General features: G+C 35.9%; 1 protein-coding gene across 1 annotated transcript; it reads right to left on the minus strand.

Moving 5' to 3' along the window:
• Positions 1-987: 987 nt before the first annotated feature.
• LOC145584898 (uncharacterized) lies at positions 988-17,543 on the minus strand. The gene is made up of 8 exons (XM_081641679.1): positions 17,270-17,543; positions 15,277-15,669; positions 10,439-10,512; positions 9,947-10,336; positions 6,278-7,598; positions 3,831-3,925; positions 3,493-3,634; positions 988-2,115 (listed from the first exon to the last, which is right to left on the minus strand). The coding sequence occupies exons 1-8, from the start codon at positions 17,439-17,441 to the stop codon at positions 1,466-1,468; spliced, it is 3,237 nt and encodes a 1,078-aa protein (XP_081497805.1). The 5' UTR covers positions 17,442-17,543; the 3' UTR covers positions 988-1,465.
• Between the last annotated feature and the right edge of the window lie 5,927 nt (positions 17,544-23,470).

A 23,470-nucleotide genomic window follows, 5' to 3' on the forward strand; every position in this document is an offset into this window, starting at 1 on the left:
TTCCCTCCCACAAGTTTTCTATTATAGATACAACTTATCTGGACTTATATATATATATTGTTCAACTTGGTTTTTTTTTGTAACTTTTACATTTTCTGCCCCCGAATTGAGTAATCCTCCACAAAACTTATTCAACTTCCCCAACTCCCTTGCCCTACACCCACCTATAACTACTAACATGACATTGGTTGAAGTTTGCAGGTTTTTCATTTCCCAATTCCAAGTGGCGTCTCCATTAAAGGAATTTATAAATGTACATGTGGTAGAGTTTTTCATGAAATACAATATACGGACCCTTCTCAATTCAATTTGCAACAACCTTTCAAGCACAATGTTAAGATTCCAAAGCTTGTCGATTGATAGTGGCAACACTTTATCCTATTGAATATGAGACTAAGGTAGCGCAAGTGTTAGACCACCACTACAATACCACAAAACATCAAATTCATCCAAACCTAGAATTAGGGTGCATATGTAACAAAAATTTTCAAAGAAATTTGAATATAAGTTACTCAAATTAGAGTTGCATAAAAAAAGTTCATATATATTTGAGGAGCCATGATATTTGAACATGATCGGTGATGAAGAAATAACAAGTTCTTGCAAGATCTCTCAGTGATAAATAATGAAAATTTCGTTGAATAATTTCAAAGCAAAATCGACACTGCACAAAAAAAATTAAAAAACTAAAAAAAAAAAAAGCCAAGTTCATCCTAAAATTGGCCCAAGATTGTTATTGAAAATCTTAGTCTTTTTATACAGAAAGGGATAAGCATAAATATAATAGAAATAAAATAAAGATATAAAAATAAATAAATTTAGAATCAAGGGTAAGCAATCAATCAATGACATTCCAAAGCACCCAATGACCCGACTCATCAAGTCATCAACCGTCTTAGGGTTTGGAGAAACACATGAGAAGAAAAATGGTTACTTTTGTGAACATTCATAAACATCAGTGATACAATACAAATAGGAGCCCATTAGTAGCTGTATAATATTACTATACCAAAATGAGAATTCTGCTGCAGATGTTCTTCTTTCGAATCCCCCATAAATCTGAATTCTGTTTTCTTCCCTATTTCTATTCAGGTAAGCAATACTCTAACCTAAAGGCGATAATAAATAGAACAAACTGAGAACATATTGAACAGGAAATACTGGTAAATGTTACAGATATTGGAATAGGGAGTGTGGAGCAGGACACCTCTCTTTCATTCCTTCAAAACCTTCGAACATTCTATCCTTTCATATAGTTGGGGAGACATCATATACATTACCAAACATAAGATGTCAAGCAGCCAGCAGCCTAGTTACGCAAAATAGTCCCCCACCCCCTGCAGCCTTCCCAACTTCATCCTCAATGCTTCGATCAAAGGGAATTCAGATTTACTGAAAGAAGTCTTCCAGAACATGGGTGAGGCACTTCAGATAAGACACATCTCCATCTTGCGAGGCTAAGCTCTCATTTGGGCCACTGAAGATCTTCAACACTGCCCTCGTGAAGCTTCCACGATCCTTCAGCTATCTCATTTAAAAGCTGGTCCCAATTCCAGCCGGAGTAGCCCCAAAAGAACCACAAGTCAGTAGCAGACAGATTTCCTGCTTCAATATCCTTAAGTTTGCCAAGTGTTTCCAATTGATCAAGGAGATAGACACTGGGTAGAACTTGAGGGTATTGATTATTGAAAGAAATCCTCGCCAAGGAGACAAGAGGCATTTCTGGTTGAATGACTGGGCCCCCAAAAGAAACAAGAGCCCCTTCAAGTAGTTTTACATCTTGAAATCGAGGTAAAGAATCCCAGCTGGGGATAGGCTTGTTAACAATCAAACCTTGAAATCCTACACCATGTTCAGCACCCACAATGAGAATCTTGGCTTTGTTGAAAAGGTTTGAATCATCCAAGTGCTCAGTGGCAACTAGAAATGATCCAACAACGGGATTTGGTGTGATTGGCTTTTGTATTATCGCTGGATTTTGTAACTCTGCATTCTGCAAATTGGTTCCAAAATATTTATTTGTGAAATCAGAAGTTTCTTTGGCATCTCTACTCATTGCAACTCTGACTTCATCATCTTGACTTTTTTTCTCTTCCAAATCAGCCCATAAGTTTCCTACAAATAAGTAGACAAAAATTGCATTATGACAATTGAACCCACTAACAGGTCTAATTACTTAAGTATGAATATAATAATTCAAGAACAAGGTGAGTGTGCAATTAAGCCATAGATTACTAGTTTCTTACCTGTAAAATTATTACATCTTCGTTTAATAAAAGGCTAGTTGAACTACCTTCTTTTACTCAAGTACTTCGTAGGAAATAATAATTTAATAACTGCGTAATGGATTAAGGGTCAGTTAAAAATAGCACTTCAGACAGCGGAAGTGCTGTGTATTTCCCCTACTCTGCTAATGGAACGAGCCTCTGAGAGGCATTAACGTCGATGACTTGATGATATAAACACAACGTCATTTGTTATTGGCCGTGTAGCATTAATGCATGGTACTGATAACTGTCACAATGTCATGGATAGATAGGCAGATCACAGGTAGGTCATGGTTGCTGTGGCACGTTTTTTGGGTTTGAAGCTTATATACTTCATGGTGGATTTTAATAGGTATATCAAAATACTATGATGAAGAACATATAATTGTAGTTGTAAACAACAACAACAACAAAGACTTAGTCCCAAGATGATTTGGGGTCGGCTAACATGATCGTCATAAGGAACCATCCAAATAGGAAAAAGAGCATAGAAAAATCCAAAGATCATGGTTAGTGTTATGATTGTAGATGTAACACTAACAGAAATCTTTCCGTCAAAAATAAAATAAAACAAAGTAAAATAAAATAAAAACCTAACAAAAATCTTACACATCTCCAAATATATTGTAGTCAAATACTAACATACTACTTACTGATTGCAATCAAAATCTTCCAGCTTATTTAATATCCAAACAGCACCTATTCAATACTATACTCACATAGTAGCCACATACTGAAATCAAAGGAATAAACTCAAGCGAGCAAAGCTGAAATGAAGTAAATATCCGCAGGTGACTGGTAATAATGGTAAAGTAGAACTAGAGTCAAAACTATTAATTTTTACTTCGGCTGCAAACAAGTATTCTGAAATTACTTAACTATACTCGGACTTTTAACAGTGCTTCAGCTAAGGACTACGGTTATATAAAACATACTCCGTATTAATTTCATAGACACTACTGTTAGAGACAGATTCCAAACGTGTGAATCCCAAGGTAGCATGTAATAATATTTATTGACGTCAATAGGATAAAGTAAAAATAGACAAGAAAAAAAAAGATCGATACACAAGTCATAATAACCAAACATAAGTGAATACCAGGGTTTGGTACACAGGAGTCATTTTTTTTGTTTTTTTTGGGGGGGGGGGGGGGGGGGGGGGAGGGGGGGGTGCGTGTTGGAGGTATCCAATTACAAATTGTGAGATGATAATATCTATGTATACCTTTCTGTCTGGCAAGATGGTCAGAGCTACTCCCATGGTTGGCTATAAATTTTATAATGTCTGTAACCATCATATTTCCATCATAAACAATAGCAGTCTTCCTCTCTGCTGGAAATAGCAGCAAACTAGGATAAACTTCCTTCTGCAAGTTTTACACAAAATATGTCAATACCAATATAAAGTTCCTTTCTCTTTTCTTTTCTTTCCTTTTTGGCCAATGCAGTTTTCACATTTCTTTACATGACAACCAAGGAAAAGAGGAAGTTGGAAATGTAAAAGGCTCTTAAAAGCTACATTTTGTTAGTGCATAATATAACTATACGGATGATGGGACTTACTTGACCCATTGATTTCAGGATCCAACTGCATTCATTCACCATGCAATCAATCAAATAAAAAACTGGCATCTTTGAGACATCATCCTTCAAGTTATCTGCGCCACATTTACATAATAATATCATTCTCTCTCCAACAAGATGTTCTGAAAAAGTTATATAGACATTCATAAAAGTCTTTACAAACAGAAAGTAAAAGGAGATTTTCATCATGTGCCACCAAGGCTTATTTAAGTTCACCATGTTCCCTAAACGTTTTATAAATTCACCAAGTTTTTAAAATATTGCATGCATACCCGAGGGTTTGGCACAATAACACTTTAGTAAGATGTTTAATTACCCCCTTTTTTTTTTGGGAAAAAATAATCCCACCCTTATAAAATCTTCTTCAAACGGTCTCCACTCTTATAAAACTGGAAGTAATCCCAACTTTTTGTGAAATCTTCTTAAATTGAGCCATTTCACCGGTTACCAGATGTAACAGTCAACATTATGCTTATTTACAAAACTTCCTCCGGCCTCCCCACCTCCCTCTTTGATCTCTCTCCCCTCATTCAGTACCCTATGGACTAACACTCCATTTTTTTTCCCCTCTTTTCTTGCTTTCCATATCCATACCCTCATTCATCTCCCTTTTTGAAAGGCATCAGCTCAAACAACAACAAAAGCAGCAGCAAACTAAATTTATAAAAAAACAAGAAGCCATAGATTAAATTTATACACCCAAGAGACCATAGATCAATAATTGAAAACATCAATAGTACAGAAAAATAAAAATTTCAACCAAATCTTTAAACTAAAAAGAACGATTTCCCAAATTATACCATAGAGGGAGCGTGAGGGAAGTTGTGAGTCATAAAAGAAATTACTGTATCATTCTCTCTAATTATCAATTTGTTAGTAAATCTTGCTTGTGTTTTACAATCAATGGCCATGAAGATCAGGGGATTTTTTTTTTTTTTCCCCACTGCCTTTCTCATTGTCTTCTTGGAATAAGATTGGTCATTCCTTGGCAGGGATGATGTTGATGTGGTGATATGTGGGTTGTGCAGAAGGATGTGGTGGTTGTGGTGTCTAGCTGTCAGGAGTCTTGGACTCTGGAGCAGTAGAGCACGGTGAACAGTGGGGCTGAACACAGCTCCCATTTGAGCAGGGAGATGGGGCTGTGTAGGGGGGAGGGGAGAGAAAGGTGATGTGGACAGGAGAGGAGAAAGAGGGGGATAATAATTTTAATTAAATTCATATAAAAATCTATACAATTAGACAGAAACAAGTGTCACACTTGTTATGCTGGCAAACAACAGGTGATTGAAAATTTTAAGAAGACAGCTCTTTTACAAGTTGGGACTGGTTTAATAAGACCATCCAAAAGTGGGATTATTAGAGGTAAATTTTCCTTTTTACTCCCTACTTATTTGATTCTGCACGTCTTTGACCATTGATATCTTTAGTTGTGTACTAATTAAAATTATAAATTTTTGATAGATTGAAACTACACATTGAGAGAAATCTAACAAGATATCACATGGTAATGTTTTTTCTTATATATACATCACAAAAAATACTTATACGTCTTAAAACTTTGACCACATGAACTAAAGAAGAGTGGGAGAAGAAAACCTTCACCAGGTTAACAGAGAAAAATTGAGGAACAGACTTAGGGCAGGTTTAATAGAATCAACATGCTATCAGATTTTAAATGAAAGATTTACTTACATTGTTGAGGATACATGGTGAGTTTCAAAAAACATTATGTATTGTACATGGTGAAACCGATTAGGTCTGCCACAAAGGTTTGATCTCAGTGAATTAAAACATACAGCAGAGTGAACAGACTTTGACCATGACAAGTGTGGAAGGAGCCCATCAACTAGAAATGCAATCATGACTCTTTCTGGAGAATAAAGAACATTGGATCTGTCCAAATATACAAGACTGTACAGATTCAGTTCATAGGGTTTGGTGGGGCAAAGGAGATAAAAATTCTTTGGAGAAATCCAGTGACGGTAATCCCGAGGAGCATTTGGCTGGAGAGGAATGGTAATCCTATTTACAAACTTTATCTTTTACTCTTTTAGTAGGTCACAGTATACTTCCTCGAATATCTTCTTATTCTTTTGTCACCATAAAAAACCTTCTTATTCTAACAATTTCAAATTCTGCAATATCAGACACAGAGTTACATAATTCCTTGCTTCTCCCACATATTTGTTTTTACATTTTATTTATCCACTCAGTTTTAGTTCTTCTGAATAAAACTGACCATGCATTAGTTAGGATTACATCTTTTCACTCTGTTTAGGCATAGGATGAAGGAGCGAGTTGGAGATTTGAAAGTGTTAAGGAAATCTGGACAATATTTAAAATGCAATACTCTGTAGATTATTTCGAGGAAAACAAAAAATTAAGAGACTTTAGAATTTACATATATGGAAAAAGAAGATACCTGCCTTGAGAAAAAAGCTTTTTGCTTTTTGTTTCAGACTCAATCATGTTTACATAGCCTTTCAAGGCCCGGTAAACTTCACGAACAATTAATTCCATTCTCTGACAAATTCCACACCAGCTACTGCTGAAAAGCACTATCACATCTTTATGCCATGCATTGAGTGCATCTTGAGCATTGGGCTCACCAGAACCAAGAACTAACTCAGAAAAAGTATCAGCTGTAACAACAGGGATGGAATCCTTTTCACGAAAATCAAGATTGACAAATGGAGGCTGTGGCATTTCAACAGATTTTCGCAAAGGTCCACTGCGTTGAAATGGAGTAAGGCTACCATTTAGAAATTCTTTAATAAATGCTGATAGAGATACAATATCATAATTTGCTTCTTCAGATAAGACATAATGTTGCTGGGACAACGGATCAATGATCACTATTCTTGGAACTTGTGAGTCTTGAGTAAGAGATCTGAGAAGTTTGTAGTTACCATCACTAAAGAAAAACGAACCAGTAAAGGAACTTAAATGACACCTAAGACCTGAAAATTCTGTTTTTCCTGCATTAGGTTGAATATCTAAATCTACATCTTGGCCAGATCCAAGTTTATGATCATTAGGAGACTGATAGGAATCCCCAATTCCAGACTCTTTAATTGCAAAATCAATGGATACTTTCTGGTTACTGTACTCAGATGAAGCTTCAACATTAATAGGCTGATACAGTTGCTCCTGATCTACAAGGGGTGCAACTTCATCAGTAGAATCCTTAATTTTGTCATTGATACTTTCCTCAGAGGCAACAACTGACTTGATGGATGAATCCTGATTCTGACCTTCCAGAGAAGGTAACACATTTGCTATATTTATGTCTATTTCATCAGAAAGCAGTTGAAAACCTGCTTCTCTTGCAAGTGAGTTTAATTTCGCTTGCTTTCTCTGCCCAACCAATTTTGTCAAGATCTCATGTAAAGAGCCACTTTGCGAGGCCTCATTACCAAAGGTAACCTGTTGTCCTTCATCTATTATCATTATCGACATTTTATCATCCAATTTTATCTGAGAAGAAGGTGATACCAGAAACCTATGATTCTTAAACACGCTGGTTGACTCTTGATAAGTGTGAAGTGATCCTTTTGTTGGATCAATACTTTGCCAATCAATCGGATGTGATTTCCAATACTGTAACGCAAGTTCTTTGAACAAACGAAGAGCTTTCTGACTACTTTCTCTAGTTTTTACAGAGTCTGATGTTCTATCTACAAAAAGTACAACTGATGGTTTATCAACAGCGAGGGCAGGTCTAAGGCCTTTTCCATCATCTGGCAGCTGCATATTATAATAAAACAAATCAAACAAAACTTAACAAGAAAGATGACCTTCATGTATTAGTCAGTTGATAAGCTACAAAACAGGTCAGTAGCAGTCATCGAACGCTTTAAAAGGAGTGCTGTTTCCAGTTGTTAGGACCAAATTTGACCTGCATATGAAGAGAATTTGACAATAGAAGAAAAACATGGAACCTGATTTAATACTGGAATTAAATTGACCTAAGTTTGATCCGACTCAGCTAGACCCGAAATTATATGAGGCTCAAATTGAATTATTACCCATAAGAAGCTAATTGGAAACAGACATAAAATCAATTCGATCCGTACCCAACTCAATATACTCTTTACCAACCTGAATGAACTCGATCAGAACCTAAGCTAAACAATCGATTGTAACCTCTACTTGTTATCATAGGACAACTAATGTTCGACAATCAGAGGAACAGAGGTGGTATGTAGTCTAACATCAATTATAAGGAAAGGTTCAAGTAAGGGAAAAGAATAAAATGGGAAAGATAAAACTGAATGAAAAAATCAAAACCCTTTGGTCATCGTGTTTTTTTGGTTGTGATAGGATAGGGTTTTGATGTTCCTATATGGTATTTGTTAACTAGAAATTAAAACCCATAAAAACCTCCTTATAGCTATGAAATCAATCATTTACCAAGTCACCTACTAGATCATTACCCACCACCCTAACCATTTGTTCATCTCCTATACTCTATAGACATAGCTTCCCCCATTCAAGGCAGCAACCATCACCATCTTTGATACTAATAATCATTTTCTCTTCACACTTTCTTTATCATCACAATTCAATTCACTAGTATATGGTTCAATTCGGCCTTTAAATTTCCAATTGGGAAATCTACTTCAATTATTACCAGTGGGCGGAACTTGGTGGGTTGCCATGCCTATGATGGAGATAACTGAATGTAGAAGTACGAGTTGGTGAGTGAAACAATGGTATTGGTGGCATTAATAGTGGTCTTATAGGGTGGTGTACTAATTTTTAAACCAACTGTGCAATTTTTTTTACTCATAAACAATGTTCATTTTTTTCCCGTTTCCAGAAAATTGTAATATAAAATCAGCTTAAAAAATCAAAATATGCACATCTACTAAGAAAAACATGCATATTCAATTAAAAAATTGCACACCAATCCTTATATGCTTTGCATACATATAAATCTTTTTCTATAATTGACATCCCCAACTTCCCGACCAAATGCCCCTTGATCCTTCTGTTCCTTCATACCTTAACTTTCATTTTTTTTAGATAAACGATTATGTTACTCAGACTTGACACTGGTATGTGTCTGACTCAACTATTTTGTGAAACATTTAGCATGATTTAAAACTAAAATGAAGTGTCTAAGGTCCTGCCCATGTCTGACACAGGTACTTCAGGTGAAATGAAGAGTCGGAGTAATATAGATAAACGATATAGTAGACTTCTTTTAAATCAAAATTAATGATGGAAAACATATACATTGACAGTACCCCAATATCCTAATCAGAAATTAGATGGTTATTAACTATGTCGAAGCATTTTCATATTAAAAAAACTTAATTCCTGGTCAGATCCATACCAGAGTATGTTACTCATATCCAGGTCCAAAAACTGCTAAAAATTTCCATAAAATTGCACCTAGAAGGTTATTACACATCATATGGTAAGTGGCAAAGCTCCCTACAAAGATAAATAAAGCTTTCAATTTGGTTAAAGCTTTGATCCAAAATAATTACTCATATATTCCAAACCTAATCGATTATTAGAGAGTGCAACATCCATCATAACTACCAAAGCGTATAAAGTATGAACTAGATCCAAATCCTTGCTTCTTCACTATTTCTTTGTTTATAACCAGATTATTGTTAAATCAATGTGTAAAAAGCATCAAGGGGGCACCAAGTTGATAGGGGAGGATTTTGTTGAAAGAAGGTGAATACAAATATAAAGTTTTTTTTTATTATTATTATTATTTAAGGTGAAAAAGAAATAAGGTAATGAGTATATTTTCATGTTTTAAGTTGGAATAAGTGGGAAGGTATTGTGGTGATATAGGAAGTTTATTGACAGACATGCACTTTATGAGAAATGGAATGTTTAATGGAGGACAGAGGGAGCCCTACTGCACTTAAAGTTCTGCTAGATTAATCAAATATAGTTCAAAGAATAGCAAATAACAAATCAAAAATACTTCTTTTCTAATTGTATATGGTATAATAAGGATTCAAAATTGTGAAAAACATCCAAGCAGCAAATCAACTGTTCACATGCATAGAGAGAAGGGGTACAGCATGAACATTCCAATAAGTTGATGATCCAATGTATGGAATTACCTCCAGTACTGGCAGATCATGCATCTCCAGAGCCTTTTGAAGATGTATTTCATCTTTAAATTTCCTTAAGCAACTAGGACATCCAGCATAGGATATGATCACCAACCATTGATCAAAATCTTCAGCACCAAGAGTCGAAAGCAATGACCTATCTGATACAAAGCCATATCTTTGTCTTTGAGGAGGAAGATACATATCTCTTGCCAATACCATGAACTTTGAGAAGAACGACTTAAATTTACTGAATTCTTTGAAGCTGCAGGATGTTCCAGATGTAGGCTGCATATCCTCATTAGTTGAAGCTGTCCTATTTTCAGCACTGTATTCTCCAACCCAAGGACTTTCACCACAAACATGTTGAACATCACAGTTCGTATCATTTTCTCCATCCTGTTAATAGAGGGAGAAAAAAACTAATGGTTAATTGCTATGATAAACATTAAGTTTCACATCAATGTCATTATAACAAGTCATCACAAAACCACAAGTCACCTGAAGGTTTTTCTGACTTCCAGATACCAGGGTTTGATCAGTTTCTCTATTTAATTCCCCTGGAAAGTGACTACCTGCAAAACTAGGTTTTCTAAGGTGTCACTGAGCAATCATACATTATATTCCACATCACATATCAATACCACAAAATGCTCCTATACTCTATATAGATGGTGTTGTGTAAGGATGGGCTTTCTAGATGAACTCATAAAGCCTTTCTTCAGATATACACATACAAAGATAATAAGATAACACATTCTTTCCTATACAAGGAAGAAGAGGTTTATTAAAATGTCCATGCTTTCCTTTTAATTTAGTTATCATACGCCATTTGGTGACATCAACATAACGCTCATGTTCACGACTTACTTTTTATGTAAGAAAAAAAAAATGTTTATTAAACCTTGATCCTTAAGCCACAAAATGAGGCTTCACCAATTTATTTAATTGCCATCCTCCAACTTTAGGAGGCCAAATGATCTAGAATCACATCATAACAATCTATGGCTGATTCAATTTTAAAACAATACAGTCAAATATCGATGATTAACATCCAAACTTATCTGTAAAAACCCACCCCGACCCCCAATTAAGCAAGTGTACATATGTCATTGTGGAACGGTACTGTGGATAAACTACCTTGGCACCTTGAAATTTTTAGAAGAACCAAATAATGTCGGAAGTGTTGGTTACATGAGAGAGAAAGTAAGCTAGGATATAAATAACAGATATGATAAATTTTTTTGTGACAGTTCATTGTCTTGGGAGTGACCTGACCACTCAAAAGCAGAGAAGTTGTTATTTTTCTAGGGTTAACTTTAATACAAATAAAAATCTCTCTCCATCTTCAATAATTTCGTCCCTTTCATAGCCTAATATCAATCTTGTTTCCCATATTCTGCATATTAATCTGATTTTCCAGGTCTGAACAAGTTTAGTACATTACAATTTACACATAAGGATCTCATTATCTATAAATCTACCCACCAGATTTTCATCCATGAAGAATTCCTCATCTCCTTCCACAACATTAACTATTTTCCTAGCCACCATCAATTGTGCTTCCCTTTGCATGACTCCTGAGACCAGAGTGAAATTTAAGAACCACAACTCTGTAGTGTAATCGCACTAACAACTGCAGAACATTAACCATTATTCTATTCTCTGTAGTATGTACACATCTATGAATGTGTTCCATCCTGTACAATAGCTACGATCGGTATACCGGGAAGCCTTATTCATTAGATCAAATGCCACTAATCAATTTGGCTGATCTAAAGCAATATAACATGTTTATCTCCTGTGCATATATATACATGCAAATTAGAATTGATTCTACAATGTCTACAGTTAATCTCAGCCAGAGAAGGATGATCATCTATAAAATATGTTTGTACCCAAAATAACAATGCCTTAACCTTGCAAAATTATGCATGCTCTCCCACATTCAAAGAATCTATCAAACCTATAGAATATTATGCATGCTCTCCCACATTCAAAGCATCTATCGAACCAATAGAATAATGCTGGATGTTCCTTAATAAATTATGTAATATGAAACCGACTAAACAAGTTTATAACCCTCAATCATTATTGATGCCCACCCAAAAACATAAGGATATTGTATTGATGTATTGCCATAGCATACCATAACAATTATGATTTCTCTGTCTCCCACACACCAACTCACTTGTCACAAAATAAACACTAGAATTAAACACAGCTAGACAAGTCGTCTGCTAAAGAAAAAAAATAATAATAAAAAATTATATTAAAAAAAAAAAAAAAAACCCAATGGTTTCAACCTCAACAATTCTGAAGGGAAAAAAACAAAGCATTTAACAATCTATTAAAGTAAGACTTTAGCTACAATTTCATGATCGAAACCTTTCAGCCTATCACAATGACAGTCATGGAACCACTTTTGTGGGTAATGTGGATTGTTTGTGGGTATTGCAACATAATAACACTGTCACATTGCGCTCAAACATATTTACAATGCGGTAGCAATGTGAGGAAGTGGACAAGACCTTGCTGGGTAAAGATTCAGCCCAAAAATAGACCCATCAGCTAAAAACCACCCACCATCCCAATCAAAGTATGAATAGCATGCCTAAGGTTTACCTTGGTGCCAATGTATTAAAAATCTCAAAGCACTGTACCTAGGTGCACCAAGGTACGCCTCTTTGAAGCACAGTTCAGATATGCCTCATGTGTGCCTTGTGCAAATCTTATGCATCAATGCATCATGCGCAACAAGTGTGCCTCTTTGGATGCACCTCTCCTTGAGCAATAAAGTGCTCTTGCCCATTCTCCTAGTGCCTCAACACCTAGACCCTTTTTTATACACTGTTAGGCACTATGCATGGGGTTACTAATGATTTTTTGAGCTAGAAAACACATTTAAAGAGACACACCTTGAGGCACACAACTTCAGTTTTTAATCGGTATTATTGATATTCATTGAGTGTGCCTCACATCGTTGAGGTGCACCTTGCGCATCAAGACCCCTATTGCCTTATTGCGCCTTGGAGTTTCTTATACATTGATCCCAATTTACCCTACATTACATCACCACAATCCTCCTCCCAACCCCTAAAAGGAGGGGGAATAACTACAGACCTACCGCAAACATCTCAGCACAAAAGGTCATTCCAGGTTCAATAAGGAGTTCACCTTAGTACTTAGCAGCTTAATAGTCTGTTTGAATAAAGATAGAAGAATGAAAAGAAGGGGAGGGAGAGGAAGGAAAAGGGAGGGGAAAATGATGAGTTTTCCTTCCAAATCTCTCCATTGTTGGAGAGATCAATTTCTTACAATTTATTCCCTTCGGCCCTTTTTAGTTGGGAGGAAATGGGAGGAAAAGAAAAGAAAGGAAAGGAAAATTATGGCTTCCTATGTTTGGTTATAAAAATTAAACAGAATTTCATAGGAAACTGACGGAAAATGGAAGGAAAGCTCCCTTCACAAAGTCTTCCCTTTCCTTTCCTCCCAAAATTGGAGGAATTTGAGAGGAAAAGAAAGAAATTAATCTATCAAACTTAAAATTAGTTTTCCCTTCTCTTTCCTTCTGTCATACCAAACAATAGATTCCTCTTTTTTCCTTTCCTTTACTAATATTAAACCAAACATTAGATGATATAGTTTTTTTCCTTTCCCTTCTCTTCCTTTCTTTTACCTTCCCATCCTTTCCCTTTCTTTCCTTTACTAATATTGAACCAAACAAAGCCTTCATTTGTCTTCCCTCCAATTCCCTTCCTTCTTCATTTGTTATCCACATGAAAGATATTCCATCTCTCCATTTACCTTCCCTTCCTTTCCCTCCATTTCCTTCAAATCCAAAGAAAGGGTAAGTCGTCATAAACTTCCATCGGGTTTTTTCTTTTTTTTTTTTTCCCTTTTTTTTATGATAAAGGAAAAGAAGGTAATCGCAAAGGTTAAACAAATCAATATGCTCCCCCCCCCCTCCCCACCCCATTAAACTGATATACTATATGATTAGCCAAGTAACCTTTATTACAAAAGAATTTATGATTGTTAATACAAATTATAGCTCCAATTTACATATGCATAACTTCTGCATCAGAATGATGGTGTTCAGATTCGGCATAATAAATAGAGAGAGAGAGGAATAGAAAAATTCAAATATGTGGAGCAAAGAATGAAAAAACAGAGGAAGAAGAACGAATAAAAAAATTGACTACTCTCAGTTACACTATCTCAGCATTTAACTCAAGCATGCTATAATAGCTAAGATAAAGTATTAAATCAGTTTATTGTAATAAGTACTCCCTCCGGCCTACATTAGTTTTGACAATTATTATGGCACGTATTCTAAGTGATAAGCGATTTGATTATCAATCATTTGTTATTTAAAAAGTAGATTTGAAAAGAGATAGTGGGGTACTATATCTTTGAAAAAGTAAAAATTATATGAGATAGTATATTTTGTTGAATGTGAAATAGTAAGGGACTGTAACTTTAGATAGTGGAGATGAGATGTATTAAATAATAGTACCATAGCGATGTCTTTCAAAAATTATAAGTATAACAATAATTTGGGACAATTGAGAAAGGAAGGTGTAAAAATTAATTTGGGATAGATGGAGTAACTAAATAAATACTACCTTTGTTTCATATTATTTGCAACTCTCCCTATAAATGGATACTACACATTATGTGTAACAAATGTTCAGTTTCCTTTTTAAGTTGTCATTTCTCTGTATCTCTCTCCTCATCACATGTGTCTCTATCTTTCTCTCTCCATTTAACACTCACAAAAAAAAATTGGTTAGGAGTCCGTGTCAATGCCTTTGTTGCACATAATATGAAACAGAGGTATTAAATTAAAAAAACTAGTAACAAGAAGCCAAATAAAAAACTAGGAATAATGTATTTTATCAGTGCCAGAATTAGATTTCATCAACAAAGGATTAATTAGTTCTGCAGTGAGGAAATAACACCAACTAAATTTCGTAATACTCCTTCCTAAGTCTTATTTTTATCAAGAACCTATTCAAATTGATTGATTTTACAAAAATACTTTTAAACTTACAACAATATAACGAATATAATCATATATAGTATGAGGAAACTAGAATTGCTTGATCTCAAAGCCTCACAACTTAAGACATTGATACATGCAATTAAAAACACAAAAGCAAAAAAATCTAACAAGCAAAGAATAGGAAAAAACAATTGCATCAAGCTCACACAAATTCTCACAGCCTCTCTTTTATTTGGAAAATCCACCAACTAGCCTATGATATATGGTGGAGCACAGAAGTACAGAAGCACAGAAACAGAAAAGGAGCAAAAATCATGATGGCTTGACATACCTTGCGCAGTTCCATTGCCAGTCTGATCCACAAGCAACTTTGAGGTCCATCCGCAAGATTCTAAGAGGATTATAGCCTTATCGGTTGATGCAAGAAACATTTCCATGTCCTTGGAATTGCCAATTCTCTTAAGAGGAAGGTCTTCAGTGGCAAGTGACATTATATAATAGACAGAGGATAATATATCTCGTTCTCTGTTGATTCCCTGATACTTAAAAGACATGCCATGATGATAACAGAGAACTGTAATTCCCTCTGCAGCACCAAGAGAATCAGCCAGTGTTTTTTCAAGATTGCGGTATACAAGCATCAGCTTCAAGGAGCTATACATCTCTTGTTCTTTAGACAATTTCTGAGATACCTCATTCATCAAAGAACGAGACTCTCCACACCCTATATGAAAAAAACGAATAATTTGACAGTGTATACAGAAATCTATTCAATTACATAAGATTTCAGAAAGTAAAAGAATAAATAATCTCCAAGCCCAAAAAATAACAGAAATGCAAAAATAACATAGAACCAAATGCACACATTATTTACACAAACATCAGAAGGGTGACTATCAGACCTAAAGAATGATGATGCATTGACTAGATAATCTATATTCTATTACAGCTAACAGTCTACCATCATGCCCTAGGATGAAACATGGGCTTGCTTTCTTCACAAAAATAAAAATGGACAATTATTCATAACACATCGATTTCATATCTTTCTAGCATCCTTTATAAACACAGCTAAAAAAATTTTGCTCTATTTTTTTCTAAAACCTTTCTTTTCTTTTACTCCCTGTGCCCCAAAATAAAGCTTACACTTGCCTATTGCACAAGTTTAGGAAGGTGAATAATAACAAGACATAGATTTGGTTGATCAAAGGTGAATATAAAAAAAAACAAGATAGTGGAGTTTGGTTGTTAAAACAACTAAAAAAAGGAAGATAGCGGGGTTTGGCTGATGAAAAGTGAATAAGTAAATAGATTTAGATGATATTGGTCTTTTATTTAGGGACTAGATTTTTGGTTGAAAGGGGACTTTTATTTAGGGAAAGAAGTAGTAAATAAAAATGGAAAAAGTTTACACCAAAGTGGTAAAGATGAGGGAATAATAACTTAATTACCATGGTGGAATAGTACATGGAATGGTGTATAAGCCCTGATCCGATGCAAGTGCCTCCCACAAATAAGAGTCCACACTCCAAAATAAGTATTCAGATTTGAGAGGAAATTATCATGAAACCACCACTTTACCACCAAGGAGTTTTTCGAGACATTGAAATCCAAAGAGGTCGGCAAGTAGCTACTTTTGTTCGTATTTTGGACTACTAGTCGACAAACTAGAATTCAAACCACTAAGTAATCCCTCTTCACTTTCCCACAATCTTAACTGAAAAAAGGATTTTAAAAGCCTCACTGACTTCTTAGAGACAATCTATGGGATACTAAAAGGAAAGATGAAATTTAGGAATACAAAATGATAGGGCTAAACAAAGAATCAAGCGATGCTTTGATTGTTAGAAGCATTGTCCAAAAATAGAGAATTTAACAATTTGGTTATTTTCCTTAAAAATAAAACAATTTGGTTATAGTTTGGCCTTTACATCTTACATCATATCACAAGTCCTAAACTACTGTACCAGCTTATCAAATTCCACAATCGCTTTCATTTGGACAATAGCTTTCATCATTCTACTATCGGATTCGATATATACGGCACTACGAGCTAACTATAAGCATTAAATGAATCTCCTATAATTTTACTCCGAATTAGTTTCAAAATTCACAATATAAACTTTTCTCCTTCTATTTTAACCTACAATAATACCTAACTGTCCATTCACACCATAAACCAATAAAATCAACCATTTAACATTCAAATTTCGCCCAATTTATTGAATAGAATTCAAGCAACAATTCAATCAGTTCAACAACAGCTGCAATTAATCGAACTATTGACAAATTCAAGAGATTAAAGTGATAAAAAGATAACATACAAGGGACGGTGATGAAGAGGAGAATATGAGGATGAAGACGAATCTGAGAGGAAAAATTCTTGGAAGAGAGAATCTGCCATTGGAAATTAGCAGTGTTGTTGGATTTGGCTTGGATTGTTGAAGACAACAGAGAAATTAACGCAAGCAAAGTGAATAATTTAAGCACCGCCATTGCTGAGGCTGCTAATTTACATGGATGTCTGCGACAATCGACATGGGAGTCTTCGAGTTTTCACAGCATTTATAGTCTTTTGTCCCGATTGCCAAATTATTATCGCACTTTAGTAAATGTTACTTATTTTTTTTTAGCAAAAAGCACTATTTGTTGTGAAAATAAGGGAAAATATCATAGATTGAGAGAAAATTGATCTGTACATGTTATTCCATGTAATAGGGGTATATACAAAGAATATTATAAGTAGGGTTTGTTTAAATAACAATAAATCCTAGGTTTAGAATATTTTGGAAACATACAAAGAGGATAATGGACGATATCCACACAATATTTTCATAACACTCCCCCTTGGATGTCCATTATCGAAGATTGTGCCTCGTTAAAACCTGAATAGAAAAAACTATGGGATAAAAACCTAATTAAGGAAAAAGAGAACAACATTCTTCGTAATATATTCGAGATGCTGCCTCATTAAAACCCTTACCAGGAAAACCCAATATAGGACAAAACCATGGTCAAGGGAAAAAGAGTGCAGCGCGTATTTTCCCCCCTGATAAATACATAATTTGAGATCTTCTAGTGCCGCAACAATGCACTAGTAGAAAAACAGCAAAGGGCACCCCTATATTGCCACCGGTTCAAGGCAAATCGGTGGCAAAAAGGCTAAGATTGAAGCAGCTATAAACCGGCTAGACATTTGGCACCGGTTCAGTGTGAACCGGTGGCAAAAATGTAAAGGCCACCGGTTTGAACCGGTGACTTTAAAAAAAAAAAAAAACGCGCCTTTTCTTCTCCTTCCTTTCTTTCTCTTTCATTTCCCTAGCTTCTATTCCCCGACTTCCTTCATTGTTTCATCAGAGAAACGAACCCTCCCCCTTTTTCCCTCCACCACAGCCGCCACCTTCACCGGCCACCAGGAGTGTCGAAAACCACCGCCCTTCTCTTTCAATTCTCCCCTGCCCTTCTCTTTTCCCTTTCTTTCTCTTTCAAAGCTGCTGCCTCCACCAGCACTGTTCGAAAACAGCAGCTCCACCGCCGCGCACCGCCTCCACCACTCCACCGCCGCGCTACCTCCACCATTGCGCACCACCGCTGCTACCTCCACCACCGAGGGTCATCCTCAATCTCTCCTCCCCTTAGCTTCTTCCACCTCCAACTAGTTTAGGGTAAGTTTTTATTTTTTTGTTAAAAATTGAACAATTATTTTGAAATATGTAATTCTATTATTTTCAATAGCATTTTGAACAATTATTGTTAAGCAAATTAAAGTCAAGGAATGCATATAATTTTACCCTAATTTTTTTAATTTTTGAATTGGTTTTTTATTTAGAAATTTTGAATACATATTATAGATTAGAGTAATTTTGTATGTTTAGAGTAATTTTGTATGTTTAGAGTAATTTTGAATAAATATTATAGATTAGAGTAATTTTGCATTACCTTGTTCCTTAGTTGAAAAATTTGTATGTTTTAATGGGTTATTTTGAGGTTGATTTAATGAGTAATTTTGAATATAATAGATATTAGTAAAAATGTTACTTAATTAGTCCAATTTTGGTATGTTTTAATGTGTAATTTTAGGTTGTTTTAATGGATAATTGTGAATATATTAGAGAATTAGTGACCTTGCTACTAATTAGTTGTGATTAAATTAGAGAATTGTGAATAAATTAGAGAATTGTGATTACATTAGAGAATTGTGAATAATTTAGAGAATTGTGATTAAATTAGAGTATTGTGCATAAATTAGAGAAATAGTGATATTGTCACTTAATTAGTTGTGAATAAATTAGAGAATTAGGAATACATTAGAGAATTTTGAATATATTAGAGAATTAGTGACGTTGCTAATTTTTGTTTTTTTTTAATAGATTCATATGTGAATTGAAGCACGAGTTTAGCTTGAGGACTACATATTGAGCTCAAGTGGGTAGTTCATAAGTGTACATCCATTGTACTTGCTATATTGGTATGACTTATAAACTTTACTAAGCTATATTTCTTTCTATTTATCCATTTAATAAAAGTTAATTCATGATATTGCAACTTGTGTATTGTTTGATTGCAAATAAATACAACAATATATAGAATACTTGCATCATCATATGCCTAGATACCCGTTCAAGGCTTTCTCATTAGGAGAAAGTCTTGAATAGTCCCCGGTTGGGACTGTTCTTGAATGTGTACTCTCACTTAGGTGGTGAATGTATGTTTTCTTTTCGATTTTAAGGAACATCTTGGCTTATCATTTCCTCACCATGTTCTTTGGGTACATATGTGGGTAATTAATTATCTATATCGTGTACTTGGAGAACTAGGGGGAAATGCTGCCGGATTTTCCTTAAAATTGGAAAGTTGACATACATTCACTAGTGAGAGTAGACATTCAAGGATGGGTTAGGTTGGAGTGATAAGGACCCTTTGAAAACATGCATTTTTTTCACTATATGAATGGTATATTCACGTTTTGTACTTGAATTTGATTTACATAAAATATGTAGCAATTACACATTATTCATTATACGTTGCTATATATGTTTAGAGACAATTTACTAAATGGAGAAGGATCGTGGTTGGATGTATGGTAGACGCGATACATTGGAATTTTGGAATGGGGTTCAAGTGTTTTGCAAGAGGGCTTTAGCTTATCAACGTAAACTGGGTGACAAAGGCCTTTATTGTCCTTGTGTTGATTGTAATAATGTGAATGTGGTCGATAGTGTTGAAATCATTAGAGATCATGTATTATGTCGTGGGTTTAGGCATAAATACCATGTGTGGATTTGGCACGGAGAAGGTGGAGAGTACAGTGGGGATCTTGATCGGATTGATGTGCGTGTTAGAAGCAGTGAGATTCATGTGGACGAGGAATACGAGAATGATGACTATATTGTTGATAATGGTGAGGATGGAGCCAATGATGATAAGGCGGATGAGGTCGAGGATGAACACGTTGATGAGATGTTGCATGGTGTTGAAGGTGGAGTGTTTGAGTTATTATCAGAGGCTTCCAAAAAGCCTTTGTATCCTTGGTGCAAAAAATACTCCAAACTATCGGCCGTGCTAACACTTTTCAACATTAAGTCGAAGCATGGGTGGACGGACATTAGTTTTACTTCTTTGTTGACCGCATTAAGTGATATGTTGCCTGATGGGAATGAAATTCCTAAGTCTTACTATTACGCAAAGAAGCTCATGTGTCCCTTTGGTTTGGAGTATAAGAAGATACATGCATGTCCTAATGATTGTATTCTGTATCGAAATGAGTATGAACAATTGCAGGAGTGTCCACGATGCAAGCTGTCGCGCTACAAGCGCATGAGTTGCAATCCTGGTACGGAGGGACCTCTTGCTAAGGTGTTGTGGTATCTTCCCATTATTCCAAGGTTTAAGCGTCTATTCTCAATACCAAAAGACGCTAAAAACTTGAGGTGGCATGCAGAGGGAAGAAAGAAAAACAGAATGCTGAAGCATCCAGCTGACTCTCCATGGTGGAAGAACATTGATTTGAAGTTTGAGAAATTTGGTGATGAAGTTAGAAATTTAAGGCTTGGGTTGTGCACGGATGGGATGAATCCATTTGGCACTCTTAGTACCCAACACAGCACATGGCCGATACTTTTAGTGATTTATAATTTGCCTCCTTGGCTGTGCATAAAACGTAATTATGTAATGCTTTCATTGCTAATAACGGGCCCTAGGCAACCTAGAAACGACATAGATGTTTACCTTGCGCCGCTTATTGACGACTTGAGAAAGATGTGGGACGAAGGGGTTTCCCTTTTCGATGCTCATCAGAACGAGATGTTCACATTGCGTGCAGCCCTTATGTGGACCATGAATGACTTCCCTGCATATGGAAACTTGTGTGGGTACAAGGTCAAAGGGAAAAAAGCATGCCGTATATGTATTGATGACACATCAAGCGTATACCTTACTCATTCTCGCAAAGATGTCTACTTGTAGACTCGAAGGTTCCTTAGGCGTGATCACCTGTACCGTAGGCAGAAAAAGGCTTTCGATGGAACAGTGGAAGAGGATACTGTGCCTAGACCATTGACTGTTGCTGAGATTTGTGCTCAGGTGAAAGGGATACGAACGGTGTTTGGATAATCAGAAAAAATTGTGGTCTCAGCTGCTCTATTTAAGAAAGAATCAATCTTTTGGAAGCTTCCGTACTGGAGAAAACATGACGTTAGGCACTGTCTTGATGTGATGCATATAAAGAAGAATGTGTGTGATGCTCTTTTGGGAACGCTTATGAATATCCAAGGCAAAACAAAGGACGGAAAGGGTGCACGGTTAGATTTGAAAGAGATGGGGATTCGTCCAGAATTGTGGCCTCAGGAAAAGGTTAGAAAGAGGAAGGAACCGAGAAAAGAAGATGAAAATGTTTCGAAAAAAGGGAAGGAGAAGAGCAAGGGAAAGGGAAAGGGAAAGGCCACAGACGCGTCAAAGAAGAAAGTTGAGGGTAAAGGGAAGGATGAAAAGACTTATTTACCCCCGGCTTGCTATACATTGTCAAGGGTAGAGAAACGTATGTTTTGTGCATGTCTGTACGATATTAAGGTTCCATCAGGGTACTCATCTAACATGAAAAGATTTGTAACCTTGAATGGAGAATTGAAGCTGACAAGTATGAAATCCCATGATTATCACATTATGATGCAAGTATTCCTACCGATTGCAATCCGTGGTATTCTACCGAAGTACGTGAGGGAAGCGATTACAAGCCTTTGTTCGTTTTTCAATACAATTTTTAGCAAAGTGTTTGATCCTTGTACACTAGATGCTTTGCAAGCAGATGTGGTTGTGACTTTGTGCAAATTTGAGATGTATTTCCTACCCTCATTTTTTGACATAATGGTTCATCTGATTCTTCATTTGGTGCGTGAGATTAAGTTGTGCGGTCCAGTGTTCATGAGGTGGTGCTACCCTTTTGAAAGAAACATGGGTATATTACAAGATAAAGTACGGAATCGGGCTCACCCTGAAGGAAGTATGATGCAAGGGACCGTGGGTGAGGAGATAGGTAACTTTGTGGCGGACTACATAGCCCTTGCTCAACCTATTGGTCTTCCTACTTCTCGACATGAAGGTAGACTTGATGGTCATGGCACAATTGGGTTGAAACGAATGTCACCTGACCGAGATAAGTTCTTACAAGCACACCTTTATGTGTTGCACCATGTTTCAGATGTGCACCCATATTTAGATGAGCACATGGCTAGTTTGCGTGACGAATTTCCATCGAAAGGTGAAAGGGCACTTATGCAGTTGCATAATAAGAGGTTTGTTAATTGGTTTCGTGATCGAGTAATGAGTCAATTGGATGATACTAATGTGACCAATACAGTATGGTGGCTTGCGTACGGTCCTAGGGATGATGTTCGTTCATTTGAGGGATATGGCATCAATGGGTACACTTTTTGGACCGAGGGTAAAACAGTGGTGTAACGCTTGTGGCATCATCAAGGGAGTTTGCAAGTGCTAAGGATAAATCACCTGTCGATGTAGAGTTGTTATACTATGGTCGAATTCAAGAAATATGGGAGCTTGATTATTATAACTTCACGGTTGCTCTTTTCAAGTGTAAGTGGGTTGATAATATCAGGCGTAACGTCAAATATGAGGACTTTACTCTTGTAGATCTTAACCACTTGAATGATAGTGCGGAACCATTTATCCTTGCATCTCAAGCTAAGCAAGTGTTCTACGTAACTGACCCAGTCGATTCAAAATGGTCTATAGTGCTAGCTGGCAAAAGAAGAATCCTAGGCATTGGAGATGTTGAGGATGAGGAAGAATATGATGCGTTTGATGATTCTGCACCTTTCACTGTTCCTAGACCTATTGTACTAAATGAAATAGACAACGAAGCAGGTTATATGCGATCAGACCACAACGAAGGAATTTCAGATTGAGGTAGTACGATTAAAAGTTAGTAATGACCACAACATGTTTGTAGTTTGAAATTGCCTAAGTGTACTCATTATCATGCATATACAAGGTTATAGGACCATAAG

This window comes from Chenopodium album, chromosome 16 (genome assembly GCF_948465745.1).
Source record: "Chenopodium album chromosome 16, dcCheAlbu1.1, whole genome shotgun sequence".
In the NCBI taxonomy this organism is placed as follows: domain Eukaryota; kingdom Viridiplantae; phylum Streptophyta; class Magnoliopsida; order Caryophyllales; family Amaranthaceae; genus Chenopodium; species Chenopodium album.

Excerpts from the sequence above, each read along its gene's own strand:
- LOC145584898 (XM_081641679.1), bottom strand. The coding sequence starts at position 17,441 with ATGGCGGTGCTTAAATTATTCACTTTGCTTGCGTTAATTTCTCTGTTG. Across the intron at positions 15,670-17,269 it reads CCTCTTCATCACCGTCCCTT|GGTGTGGAGAGTCTCGTTCT; the intron begins GTATGTTATCTT and ends TTTTTCATATAG. Across the intron at positions 3,926-6,277 it reads CAAAAAGCTTTTTTCTCAAG|ATAACTTGAAGGATGATGTC; the intron begins GCAGGTATCTTC and ends AATGTGGCGCAG.